The following is a 13,957-nucleotide window of genomic DNA, read 5'->3' as shown; positions in this document are numbered from 1 at the left end:
ACTAACCGGAGTTAGAACCCAAGGGTCACAGGCTCAGGCTTTCCAAGTAACAACAAATAAATTAATTCTTAGCAAACCAAGAACTCTTAGAGGTACAATAAACGGCAATGATCAGGCGAGACCCTTGCTATATCCCCTTTCCAGTATCATTAGTATCTCAACTGAATAAAAAACCCCTTAGTAACACGCCCATGTCTATCATCTGCATGTGCATCTGATCATCTGAGATCTTGGGAGGTGCCTCCAACTCCGACTGCGACCTGACTCCAGCACATGCAATTACAGGCGAAGGTTAAACGCGACGCAAATTGAGCAACTTGTGCTGGTAGCCATGGCAACCCTGGTGCATATGAATGGCCCCCTGGGGTGGGGGGGGGTACTTCCCCCCTTTGGAAAAATCCCCCTTGGATATCTCTACACCTCCCTTGGCAGCACCATTTAGGCCTCAAAAGCTGGCGCAGCTCGTTAGAAGCACGCGAAGCTAAATGGAAACGGAAATGGACGTGGTTTGTGGACTCGGCTTTGGATTCGGACGTGGACGTAAACGTGGATGTGGATGTGGACGTACAAGTGCATGTGGATATGGATGTCGACGTGGAAGCCCCGGCAGCGCCACCTGAGTGTGTGTGTGTTGTGTTCCGACGTCGCTGCCCCCATTCACAGGCGGCAAATTGATTTGGACCAAGATTTTGGTTTCGTTTTTGTCCCCCGCATTGTTCCAAAGTGGCAGCTTTTCATCTGCCCTAACTTTGTGAGGGTATATGGATATTTGGATAGGGTTAGAGATCCATGGGATTAAGCAGGGCTGCCCAGAGGTTGATCCTGAAGGTAAAGAGCGCTGTGTTGCATGTGCAATATGGGAAACGAAGGTCGAATCGTTACTCAACCCTTGTCTCTTGGTCTAAAAACAATTATTTTGTTTGTCTAAGCTTTAAAATTAATTATATTTGTATTAGTAAACATTATATTTTAGCTAAAATCAACAGCAACTGTTAAATTACTCGCTTAACTAAGGAAAAAGTGGCAAAACCTCATCACTTAATCATTCAAGAGTACTTCCCACTTCGGCTTAACCATAATTCGTAGCAAATTTTCTTGCTCATTTTCCATTTTCCACGTTTGGCTGCTGCTGCTGCTGCTGCTGCTGGTTGGCAGTTAGTGAAAATTGGCCGCTCGCTTCGCTGATTGTTTATAGAAACCCACGGGCAGCCGAACAATGTCAGCCGGGGGCAGCAGCAAAACGACAACGAACGAATGTTATAAAATAATTGCTAGTCTCTGCGACAGCAGATCGTCAGCAGAGCTAAGCTGCCAAGCTGCACTTTGCAATCCCAAAAACTTTAGGCCAAAAACTGAAAACTGCAGGCAACAAGCTGCTGCAACATCAACGGCACTTAGCGACATGCAACGTTTGACATCGCATTGGCCGGGGGTCAGTTTGGTGGGAAATGCGGCGGATACTGTGCCGGATTGTGGGCGGAATGGATGGGTTGGATACCCGGGTTGCTAACGAAGCTCTTATGAAAAATTGTCATTCTCATTCGTGCTTAGCACAGGGAAAAAAACACAAAACAAATCACGATGATGTATTATCATCATCGTCATCATCATAGCTGAATGATTTCGCTGACCATAAGTGCAGGTCTCCACAATAGTTACAACGATTACTAAATACACAGAGTGGAAGGGATGTTGATGTATGTAGATAGATCTAAAAGCAAACTACAGCAGCATAATCAGACTTAATGACTTAAAGAATCTTTGATAAGAGCGTATATTAGGAGATATTTAAACAGTCTTGTTAGTTGAATTTCCCCCCTAAAAGAGTATATAGAAAACCCCCTATATAAAAGGGTATTATAAATTCAGTCAGAAGCTTAAAACACAACTAAGGAGTCATTTCCGACCCTATGAATCATATATATTCTTGATCAGCATCAACAGGTGAAACTTTCTAGACATCTTCTGCAGAAAATACAAATTTTTAAAAAACTTTCATTTCTTGATAAAAAATCAAAGGGGTTAGATCATTAAAATTAAAAAAAATCGACAAAATTTAAATTTTCTCAAATTTTAAATTAAGTATGCAGATTTATTAACCTACGAAAAACTAACACAGAACTGCTTTTCGAGGTGAAATTAATGCATTTTTGAGGGAGTTATGATACATTTTCTGTGCAAGGGAATAGGAATTTCGGTTTCCCTAAGTTAGCTTTCTAAATTCTATCATGCCAGATTTGTTTGGCTCTAAAAAATATGTAGAACAATGACACATATATTAGAGTAATTTATGGCAATCAAACCATTAAATAATTGGAAAAAATATTATAAGCGTAAGATGGACAAGCTGGAATCAGAGATGAAGAGAACAACTTCATATAACTCTCTATAGATTTTTGGCATAACAAATTGTACAGAGAAGAAATAATCTCGGCGATCCGTGGCAAATGGATGTCCAGATGCTGGGCCATGTGAGGTAGCAACAAGTGCACCTGTGGACACATTTGACACAGTTTGGCCGAGCGTAACAAACTGCGTTTATCAAATGGAACTCGATTCGGTTTCGGTTTCGGTTGACGTGTCCAAAAACGAAATAAAAACTTAACTAAAATGGAGTAACTACCTGCCAATCGGACCACCCCATTCCGCATCCCACACCCCACATCCCACATCCCGCCAGCTATCCCCTCTCCAGTGACCCAAACGAGGAGCCAACCAAGCGACCAATCAACATTTCCGCTCTAATGAAATCTGTGCAAGATCAGGAGAGCTCCACGATATGGATAATTATGATTATGCAGCACATGGAGAGTTTGTTCCATATATATTCCCTACATTCTATATTATTTATACTTTCTCTCTAATATCAAATTGATATTACAAATATGGCGCATTTCCTGTTCCATCATCTATCTGCTAGTGCTTGAAATTGGGTTAAATTTTCATCATAATTGGAGTATTTTTAGGATTTATCATGATATATACACATCAATAAACATTCTCTAGAGCATTTCCTAATAAAAAATTTATATTTATTTATACCAATTATCCTTTTAAATAAAGCATTATTAGTCGAGGATACTGAATATATATTTGTGGAAAGGTAAGCTATTTGGTCTGACTTCCTTAATTTTCATTTGCAGCTATTTTCAACCAAAATACCCAGTAATATATTGATTATAAATAACAGAAATAACCCTTTTTAAAACAAATATCTCCCCTAATTCTATAATTTGTGTAATTTTACTTGACTTACCCGGCCCCATCATCATCGCCAGGTGCGTGCTCGCTGCCTCGTGTCGATTGCCTCTCGTCTCTAACTCTCACCTAATCATTGCGTTTTTAAATTTGACAATTAGACTAATTCGTTGCTGCCTGCTGCCTGTTGCATTTAAAAAAAAAGAAAAGATTACCTTCAACTCACCCAAAATAAATACCGAGCAAGTACACACCGGAGAGTACACAAACACAAATGAAACAAAATACAAAAAAAAAAGAAACTGCAGTTTTCGTCGCGCAACTTCCGGTAATAAAAATAAAAGAATGCAAAGAACAAACAATTACATACAAGAAAAAATTTACAAAATGCGGTTGGCCTTCTTTTTTTTTTTTTTGGAAATTTCACACGATTTTTTTTCAAATGCAAATCGCGTTCTTAACTTTGTTATTTATTCTTTTAGGCCAGAAATGGAACGAACCGCGAACAACTGAGGAAAGAAAACTTGGTGGAAATGAACACTTTATGCGGGTCTCCTACGTGAATCGATCACACGGCACCGAATGAATGGCAGCCAGCAGGTGGCCCCGGCTTTTATAGGCCTCCAAGTCCACCGGCGGCAACAACCCTTGCCGATCCTGGACAGCTTGTCCCCAGTCCCGGATAAGATAACCGGGCATGGTACGATGCAGATGTCCCAAAAATGCCCGCCTAATGGGGATGATAATGTCAGGCTTGTGGGGTGGCTCCGAGGCCATCCATGGGATTGGAACGGGTAGGGGTACGGGTACGGGTAGGGGTATGGGTACGTCCACGTCCACGAGGATGAGGATGAGGGCAGCACACTTATCACCGTCCGCCTGGCGCAATTATGCAAAACAATATGGTGGCACCGCCTGCTATCGATCGATCCAATAGATAACCATCGATAATCAGCCCGAGATAACCCAGAAAGGAGTATTGTGAAACAACATCTAACCAACATTAATGGGATAGGAGTTGGGGGTCCAAAACTAATGTTTAAAGTACAAAACTCGAAGCTACAAAGGTCCAGCTCAAGGAATACAAAAGACTAAGGATTTACCAAGTTTCTTCCTATTCCGAAAATATACAAATAATCTCATATCTCTACACATTATCTATAAATATAAAATGATGCAATCTTTGTCATTTGATTTATGTTCCTCGTTGGAAATCACATTTTCATACCCTTCCTGGGTACCTACCATATAAGTATTTTTATCCAATTTGATTCATATTCTTATATAGTTTTATAAAAATCGGAATACTATATATAACTGCCAGAGAGTAACTATGACCAGTAATTAGCTATGATCACTAAGTATCTTTGACCATTAAGTAACTATGATCAGTAAGTATCAATGAACATTAACTTACTATGATCCGAAGATAACTATAATCAGTAATTAAATATGAGGAATAAGAAACTCAGAACTGTATGTATCTATGAGCAGTAAGTAACTCCGAACAGTAAGTATCTGTGACCAAAAAGTATGTATGATCAGTTACTAACTTTGAACACTAGTAAACAATGAATTGCAACTTTTGAAACACAATACTTTTCTGAGACGTGGCCGGCAGCAGTCACTTCGTTCCGGGGATGTTAGAACTATTTGGGAATCATATGTTCTCATGCGCGAGATTTGTTTTGGAACAAATTTAAGCTATTTGAATGGAACTATGGAGACATTCTTCTATATAATCTTACTAGTATACTAGTCGGAGCATGGCGAATCGGTGGACTATAGATATATATATATATATATATAAAGCTGCCATAGAAACGATCGGAAAATTTTAAGAAAAAAAGATAACTATGGGCAGCAGTTAACTATGAGCAGTAAGTATCTATGAGCATTAAGTAACTCTGAACATAACGTATCTTTGAGCAGTAATTAACTCTGAACAGAAAGTATCTATGACCAGTAAGTATCAATGAACATTAAGTAACTCTGAACAGTAAGTATCATTGAGCATTAAGTATCTATGACCAGTAAGTATGTATGATCAGTTACTAACTTTGAACACTAGTAAACAATGACTTGCAACTTTTGAAACAACACATTTCTGAGACGTGGCCGGCAGCAGTCACTTCGTTCCGGGAATGTTAGAACTATTTGGGAATCATATGTTCTCATGTGCGAGATTTGTTTTGGAACAAATTTAAGCTATTTGAATGGAACTATGGAGAAATTCTTCTATATAATCTTACTAGTATATTAGTCGTAGCGTGGCGAATCGGTGGACTATATATATACATATATATAGCTGCCATAGGAACGATCGGAAAATTTTAAGAAAAAAAGATAACTATGGGCAGCAGTTAACTATGAGCAGTAAGTATCTATGAGCAGTAAGTAACTCTGTACGTTACGTATCTTTGAGCAGTAATTAACTCTGAACAGTAAGTATCTATGACCAGTAAGTATCAATGAACATTAAGTAACTCTGAACAGTAAGTATCATTGAGCATTAAGTATCTATGACCAGTAAGTATGTATGATCAGTTACTAACTTTGAACACTAGTAAACAATGACTTGCAACTTTTGAAACAACACATTTCTGAGACGTGGCCGGCAGCAGTCACTTCGTTCCGGGAATGTTAGAACTATTTGGGAATCATATGTTCTCATGTGCGAGATTTGTTTTGGAACAAATTTAAGCTATTTGAATGGAACTATGGAGAAATTCTTCTATATAATCTTACTAGTATATTAGTCGTAGCGTGGCGAATCGGTGGACTATATATATACATATATATAGCTGCCATAGGAACGATCGGAAAATTTTAAGAAAAAAAGATAACTATGGGCAGCAGTTAACTATGAGCAGTAAGTATCTATGAGCATTAAGTAACTCTGAACATAACGTATCTTTGAGCAGTAATTAACTCTGAACAGAAAGTATCTATGACCAGTAAGTATCAATGAACATTAAGTAACTCTGAACAGTAAGTATCATTGAGCATTAAGTATCTATGACCAGTAAGTATGTATGATCAGTTACTAACTTTGAACACTAGTAAACAATGACTTGCAACTTTTGAAACAACACATTTCTGAGACGTGGCCGACAGCAGTCACTTCGTTCCGGGGATGTTAGAACTATTTGGGAATCATATGTCCTCATGTGCGAGATTTATTTTGGAACAAATTTAAGCTATTTGAATGGAACTATGGAGATATTCTTCTATATAATCTCACTAGTATATTAGTCGTAGCGTGGCGAATCGGTGGACTATATATATACATATATATAGCTGCCATAGGAACGATCGGAAAATTTTAAGAAAAAAAGATAACTATGGGCAGCAGTTAACTATGAGCAGTAAGTATCTATGAGCAGTAAGTAACTCTGAACGTTACGTATCTTTGAGCAGTAATTAACTCTGAACAGTAAGTATCTATGACCAGTAAGTATCAATGAACATTAAGTAACTCTGAACAGCAAGTATCTCTGAGCATTAAGTATCTACGACCAGTTACTAACTTTGAACACTAGTAAACAATGAATGACTTGCAACTTTTGAAACAACACATTTCTGAGACGTGGCCGGCAGCAGTCACTTCGTTCCGGGAATGTTAGAACTATTTGGGAATCATATGTTCTCATGTGCGAGATTTGTTTTGGAACAAATTTAAGCTATTTGAATGGAACTATGGAGAAATTCTTCTATATAATCTTACTAGTATATTAGTCGTAGCGTGGCGAATCGGTGGACTATATATATACATATATATAGCTGCCATAGGAACGATCAGAAAATTTTAAGAAAAAAAGATAACTATGGGCAGCAGTTAACTATGAGCAGTAAGTATCTATGAGCAGTAAGTAACTCTGAACGTTACGTATCTTTGAGCAGTAATTAACTCTGAACAGTAAGTATCTATGACCAGTAAGTATCAATGAACATTAAGTAACTCTGAACAGCAAGTATCTCTGAGCATTAAGGATCTACGACCAGTTACAAACTTTGAACACTAGTAAACAATGACTTGCAACTTTTGAAACACAACACATTCCTGAGACGTGGCCGGCAGCAGTCACTTCGTTCCGGGGATGTTAGAACTATTTGGGAATCATATGTTCTCATGTGCGAGATTTGTTTTGGAACAAATTTAAGCTATTTGAATGGAACTATGGAGACATTCTTCTATATAATCTTACTAGTATACTAGTCGGAGCATGGCGAATCGGTGGACTATAGATATATATATATATATATATAAAGCTGCCATAGAAACGATCGGAAAATTTTAAGAAAAAAAATAAACTATGGGCAGCAGTTAACTATGAGCAGTAAGTATCTATGAGCAGTAAGTAACTCTGAACATAACGTATCTTTGAGCAGTAATTAACTCTGAACAGAAAGTATCTATGACCAGTAAGTATCAATGAACATTAAGTAACTCTGAACAGTAAGTATCATTGAGCATTAAGTATCTATGACCAGTAAGTATCTATGACCAGTTACTAACTTTGAACACTAGTAAACAATGACTTGCAACTTTTGAAACACAATACTTTTCTGAGACGTGGCCGGCAGCAGTCACTTCGTTCCGGGGATGTTAGAACTATTTGGGAATCATATGTTCAGATGTGCGAGATTTGTTTTGGAACAAATTTAAGCTATTTGAATGGAACTATGGAGATATTTTTCTATATAATTTTACTAGTATATAAGTCGGAGCATGGCGAATCGGTGGACTATATAAATACATATACATATACATATATACCTGCCATAGGAACGATCGGAAAAATTTTAAGAAAATATATTATAACTTTTACAGTTTTCAACAGATTTCATCAAATTTGATATATATATATATCTTTAAACAAATAGAGGAAAATGCAAGGCTGTGAATGTAAAACTGTGAATGTAAAATGAATGAAGGTAAAGCAGGCAATACGTTATTGTTTTTAACAGAAGTATATAATCTATAATGTATTAATTCCTGGTGATCGAAATTAAATCTGCAAGGGCGTGACGAAGTTAGCTTCCTTTCTTGTTAGATTTTCGATTAGCTAATCATATAAAAGAAAATGAAAGAGGAGAAACTCTTTACAACAAAAGAGACCTAATAAGTTGTAATCTATTAAATCTTTCATAGTTTCAAGTTAATATTACTTAATTCGTTTATTAAAGATAAAACCTGATAGAACTGGAAATGATCAGCCTAGCTCCAAACTCCAGCATATCCCATAATATGTACAGTTGCGCATTGCCAAGCTCTCCAGCGCTAGGAGCGTCGCTAGGAGCCGAACCCGTTGGGGTTGGCTGTTAGAGATTCGTTTAATCAGAAATAATTCGTTAAATTAAACAAGCAGCCGTCGCCGCGCCGACTCCCATGGCATGGGGTGGATAGGCAGCGCTGATAGGAACAGGATTGGGGATTTTAGGATAGGAACAAGGGCGAACGCCTAGATAAGGAGCCCAGCGAGCATATGGGCCGATCGAAAAGGAGACCTGGCCGGGATTTATGACAGCCAGGCAAATACACGACACCGAATGTGGAATCAAATAGAAATTTCATAATTTCGTTTTCCACGGAATCTGCCAGGGGAGGAAGCGGGACGGTCCGTTGCTTATCTGGCCGGCCACTTTGTGTGGCATCAGGTAAAACCCAGATAAGCCCCTCCGGCACGGAAAGGGTGTGCTTAGTGGCAGAGCTGCTGCTCCTAGCTTATCGCAGTTTAAATATTAATTCAGGGATATGCTCGGAGCGGAGATAAGGCGGAGAGCAAACACTTGAGCGCGCAGTGGTTCCCGGAAGGCGGAAGGGGCACCGGCACCGGAAACCAGAACAGCCAACGTCGCCAGCTGCAGGTCCTCGGTGCTCGGTTCCCAGTGTGTGCTAACACTTACCAATTGTGCTTCCTCGGGGGATGTGCTTAGCTTTGGCTGCTTCTTGTTTTTCCTGGCTATTTCGCGGCGCAGGGCGGCAATCTGGAAGGAAGAAAAACGTTAATACGTGGACTCAGAGCAAGCAATTGCTTCTGGGAAGTCGCACAAGTGTCATACCTCGCGGTCCTTCTCCTCGCAGCGCCTGTCAAGCTGCTCCTTCTGCTGCTGCGTCTCGGCCAGTAGCTCAAGGGCAGTCTGGGCGCGTTTCTCGCTGCCCTCGGCGGATCCCTGATAGTCGGCATCACCGGGCCCAGCAGTCTCGGCCAGAACCTCTTGGGCCAGGTTCGTCAGCTGGCCCTTGAGCGTGCTGAGGCTGTTGTTCAGCCACGACATCTTCTCCGGACTACCCTCTGCTCCTCTCCACTCTCTGTCTCACGCTGCGTGGCAGGTCCGGGCGGGGGGCGTTTGTTGTTGTCTTTGCTGGCTGGGTCACTCACTCTCTTCCGGGGGACAGGGCGGTGGAGATCCAGGCGAATTTTGATACTTTTTGTTGCTTGTTTTTTTGCGTGGCACCACAAATTGTTTGCAGCTGATTTTGTTATTGTTTCACTTCTAATCACCTATCGGTTATCGATTGGCGCTGGTCCTCACATCCACAGTCGGCTCGTGGCGGCAGTGCAAATATTCAAATTTTTGATTCAAAATAATTATCACTTTCACGGCCTTAATGTATTACAAGTTTTGTATTATTAACAAATTGTATTATCCTATAGCAACAACAATTATGTGCATAAGATAAACAATAATATTGTAAACACGAAAAATGAATTCTTGCTCTTGACAGTCCAACACTGCGTTAATGTCTCGCCAGTGTTGGACAACGTCTGAGCGTGAACACATTTGTTTTTGAAATTGAACCGTTAACCCACATACAGAATTAAAAGCATTTAAAAATACATTTTGCTTTACCATTACAATTAGTAATTAGTAGTACTTAAACAGGAAAGGGTACATATTCTTTTCTTGCAACGTTTATTTTTAAATTAAAAAAAAACATTGGCTTAACACAAACTAAGAGGGTTTGGGGGAAACAGCTCGACATGACTAATGAGTTGAGTGATTGGCATGGTATTTACAGCCTGGTTTGGAGCTCCTCCTCCTCCTCCTCCATCTTATTCTGCTCTCTTCCGCATCCACTGATCCTTTATCTAGAAAGAGCGTGGCTGGGAGCCGAAACCGAGACCTACGCCGCGCATTGTGTGCGTGGCCGCTCTTGCCATCTCGTACTGCTGCTCCATGTTGGAGAACATACGTTGACGCAGCTGGACATCGGCCGGGACGCTTGCTCCGGTTGCTCCGCCAGCATGAGCTGATCCGCTAGAAGCTACGCCCGATCCACCATCGCTGGCTATATTACCATTGCTGGCCTCCGCAGGCTCGGTAGCTCCACTACTGCTGTTAGGATCTCCATCACCGGAGGAGCCAGCATTCTTGATGCCCATCAGCCGCATAAACTTCGAGGCCACTTTGCCGTCCGAGTCCTGGGAAAAGTGGGCGTTGCCCCACTTGTTCGCCGAGTCCTCGCTCTTCTTGGAGCCCCACAGAAGCTTCCGCTTTTGCTGCTGTTCCGCGTAGCGATTGGCATTGATGATGCCCGGATTGTAGTAGCTGGGCAGCTGGATAGGTTCCACCGCAGGAGTTGCTACCGCTGGTGTGGTCAGCTCGAGGGACATCAGCGAAGGTATCTTGGGTGCGTAGTTAGGCGTGGGCAGAAGCCCGCTGCCGCCAACGTTGGCTCCTCCGCTTCCAGAGGATGCCACCGCCATAGCTGCGGCTGCTGCATTGGCGGCTGCCAAAGCAGCCGCTGCTGCCACAGAGGCAGCTGATGAGGATCCGCCGCCGGGCTTGTTTAGCAGGTGAGTCCCGGATACAGCTCCTTCGCGGAGCGCCTGGGATTGCTCATCCTTGGGAGATCGGGAGCGGCTGCTAGAGTCACGTTCGCGGTATTTGCGCAACTGCTGATGCTGCTGCGCCTGCTGACGGCGACGAGAGGGTGGCGTTCCCGTGGGCGTGCGGGATCTAGAGCGGGAATCACGGCGCCAACGACCACTGCGGTCATCGTAGGAGCGGCGCTGAGCAGATGCGTTTGTGGGAGCAGTAGATGCAGCGGCGGAGGAAGCTGAGGAGTTGTGGTGATGACGCTGATCCTTGCCGCTGTGGTGCCGACTACTCTTCTCCGAACGCCTACGATCCTTGTCGCGAATTCGCTGCTCCCGCTCTCTCTCGCGTTCCTTGTCCCGATCACGCTCTCTCTCACGCTCCCGGTGGCCGTGGCTATCTTTGGTACGATGATGACGATGTTCGCTCTGCAAGAGAAGAACCAAGGTCAGTATTGAACATTTGATCAGGAAAGTATTCCTGAGGCACGGGCACATTTTATGCATATTTTCCAGTTACATACGTGAGACTAGAACTCACCTTACTGTGATCCCTGTCACGCTCCTTTTCCCTGCCGCGGTCCAGATCACGCTTTTCTCGCTCCCGCTCCCTGTCACGCTCACGATCCTTGTGCCTGTGCCAGTCCCGTTCCCTATCTCGATCCCTGTCCCGCTCCTGGCGCTGATGGCGACTCTGCTGCGTATCCTGAAACGGCAAGAGGGCAAAGCCCACCGAGAAGAGTTACATTAAAGAAAATCTGTCCCAGTCCTTAGGCAGGAAAAGATCTACAATCTAGGGGCTAGAATGATTCGAATCGATGTGGCCACCGGCTGGGGAACCGAACGGAGGCTGGTCCTCTGGGATCTGTGCTCCGTATCCTAGATCCTAGATTACTCCTAGATTACTTAGAGAGTAGTTAAGTTTTTGATCGATATTGATCTCATTTTGGTATACTCACTTTCGTGCGGCTCCCTCTCAATCTCTCTCTTTCTCTCATTCACTTTCTCTCTTGCTTTCGCTTTCGCACCACCAGTGAGGGAGAGTGTGTGTGTGAGTGTGTATGTGCGGGCGGGCGGACGTGTGTATGTTGTGCGATCGTGTCCTGGACACGAGCACACCACCACAGCACAGCCACGGAGACACACACAAGCCTAGACTCTACAAATCAGTTCGATTGTCACGATTTGGTTATTGGCAATCGCTCGATTGCCACGATCGAAGAGGAACCGTCAATGGTCGTTGGTCAGGATTTACTTTTTAATTTTTCTTTTTTTCTTTTGGAAAGTGTTTTTGATTTGGTCTGGTTTTGGTTTGGTTTGGTTTCGTTTACATAATAACAACAACAATGATAATAAAATGGTAGAGTTTAGTCATTTAAATATTAATTGGCATATAAAATGGTAAAACTTAACTAAACTGAGGCCGAACAAACAACAACAACAAAGTGTGCAATCACACAAAGCGGACCGACATGGGTTTTTTCGTTTAAGAATACTGAACGAAGCCAAAAGGAGACAAATTTATGGATTTATGCTGGCAGAGGCTAAAATTATACATTTTTCATTTGGCGAAGGGGGGTTGGGTTGGAGCAAGACACAGCAGCGCCGCATGTCACACCGATCGGTCAGATCGAAAGAATCCAATGTCAGAAGGAGGAGACTGTAATAGAACAGGGCAGAGCACAGTGGCGGGTGGCACAAGACAGGATAATCTCACATGTAATCGTATTCCTTGAATATTTAAGTAGGAGAGATTTGGGTTTTAAATAATTAATATATCTCTAAAAACCCGATAGTAAATTGCCAAGAACTTAGTGAACTTACCCTTGAATAGGGTAAATATTGATTAATCGATTTATAAATGCCAGGATATATAACTAGACAAAGACGCCTTTGACACTTCCAAGTGGAATTGAGAACAAGGCTGAGTACGCTGGCACGTGGAGAAGGTGCAACCGTGCTATTGATTTCTGGGCTTTTGTACTATTTGTGCATGGTTGCCTATTGGGTTGCCCGCCACTGTTTGCCGTTTGTCCGTTATGTGTGTGAAGATGTCAGCATCGATGCTGGGCGCTGGCAGCGGAAAGAAATGTCGCATGTCGCTCCAACCCATAGTTACGGATACACAGACACACGCACATTTGATTGAGACTGTCTCAATTGAGGATATATGTATGTATATATCGATTTTGTGGAACATCAATTCTTTACCTCATCTATGCGGCCTCTGCTGCTGCTCCTGTGGTGATGCTGCTGCTGCGACGTCGACAGCGGTGGAGTGTGATGGCGTTTTTTCGGCTTTTCTCTGGGGCTGCCGCCGTTGCCGACGCTCTCTCTGCCGGCATAGGCGTCGCCGTCACCGTCGCTGCTGCCGATATTGTTATTGTTGCTGTTGTTACTACTACTATTGATGTTGTTTTTGGCCCTCTGCTTTACGGTTGTTTTCCCCTTGGCTGCATGGTACAGATGCTGCTGCTGTTGTTGTTGTTGTTGTGGTGCCTAGGGGAATTTTGCAACTATTCAGAAACAGCAAATTCGCATTATTTTACTAAAGCACTAAATACACAACTAAATTAGAGTTAATAGGGGATTGTGGGATCAGTTTTCTATATATTTTAACGCCTTGCACGCACGCCAGCACATACACACACACACACGCACACAGACGAGGTGTACACAAAATGCCTCTGACATTGGGTATCTATCTTTTTGTTTTTCAGCTGCGCCCGACTCAGCGGGGTTTTTTATATTTACCCGTATCTGGTAGCCGGCATCCTCTTGGTCGTCCTCGCTACTGTAATTCACCAGCGCCTCCATTGTAATTCGCAAAAAATGGGTTTAAGCGCCGAAAGGTGCGACACGAAATTTAGTCAATACATCTGGCACTATCGATATTATCGATACGATTGATTGTATCGATATCATGTATCGAT

General features: G+C 42.3%; 2 protein-coding genes across 5 annotated transcripts in view; both read right to left on the bottom strand.

Moving 5' to 3' along the window:
• Positions 1 to 9,929, bottom strand: part of Gmap (Golgi microtubule-associated protein) — a 28,377-nt gene extending 18,448 nt beyond the window's left edge. Inside the window, exons 1-2 of one of the 2 annotated variants that reach the window (XM_020952834.2) lie at positions 9,265 to 9,929; positions 9,109 to 9,189 (exon numbers count right to left, since the gene is read on the bottom strand). In XM_020952834.2, coding sequence (XP_020808493.2) covers positions 9,109 to 9,189; positions 9,265 to 9,480 — 297 coding nt within the window. In that variant the 5' untranslated portion in view covers positions 9,481 to 9,929. Of the gene's footprint in view, positions 1 to 3,256; positions 4,137 to 9,108; positions 9,190 to 9,264 lie in introns of those variants that run through there. The other variant, XM_086836797.1, reaches the window with a different exon arrangement.
• A 176-nt stretch (positions 9,930 to 10,105) lies between these two features.
• On the bottom strand, positions 10,106 to 13,942 carry LOC110184276 (uncharacterized). 3 transcript variants are annotated; one of them, XM_020952746.2, is made up of 4 exons: positions 13,779 to 13,942; positions 13,236 to 13,523; positions 11,566 to 11,730; positions 10,106 to 11,453 (listed from the first exon to the last, which is right to left on the bottom strand). In XM_020952746.2, exons 1-4 carry the CDS (start codon positions 13,839 to 13,841, stop codon positions 10,296 to 10,298), a joined length of 1,674 nt encoding a protein of 557 aa, XP_020808405.2. In that variant the 5' UTR covers positions 13,842 to 13,942; the 3' UTR covers positions 10,106 to 10,295. The 3 variants fall into 3 exon arrangements, with proteins under 3 accessions (XP_020808405.2, XP_020808406.2, XP_020808407.2); XM_020952747.2 differs by lacking the exon at positions 13,236 to 13,523 and having other exon boundaries at positions 13,779 to 13,931; XM_020952748.2 differs by lacking the exons at positions 13,236 to 13,523; positions 13,779 to 13,942 and adding an exon at positions 11,984 to 13,229.
• Positions 13,943 to 13,957: the final 15 nt, after the last annotated feature.

The sequence above is a fragment of the Drosophila serrata genome, unplaced genomic scaffold (genome assembly GCF_035046125.1).
Source record: "Drosophila serrata isolate PLE 108 unplaced genomic scaffold, ASM3504612v1 contig_293, whole genome shotgun sequence".
Classification (NCBI taxonomy): domain Eukaryota; kingdom Metazoa; phylum Arthropoda; class Insecta; order Diptera; family Drosophilidae; genus Drosophila; species Drosophila serrata.
The sequence above is the reverse complement of the archived record's forward strand: the minus strand, read 5'-3'. Positions and strand labels throughout refer to the sequence as shown.

Excerpts from the sequence above, each read along its gene's own strand:
- LOC110184276 (XM_020952746.2), bottom strand. The coding sequence starts at position 13,841 with ATGGAGGCGCTGGTGAATTACAGTAGCGAGGACGACCAAGAGGATGCC. Across the intron at positions 13,524-13,778 it reads ATGCCGGCTACCAGATACGG|GCACCACAACAACAACAACA; the intron begins GTAAATATAAAA and ends AAATTCCCCTAG. Across the intron at positions 11,454-11,565 it reads GTGACAGGGATCACAGTAAG|AGCGAACATCGTCATCATCG; the intron begins GTGAGTTCTAGT and ends CTTCTCTTGCAG.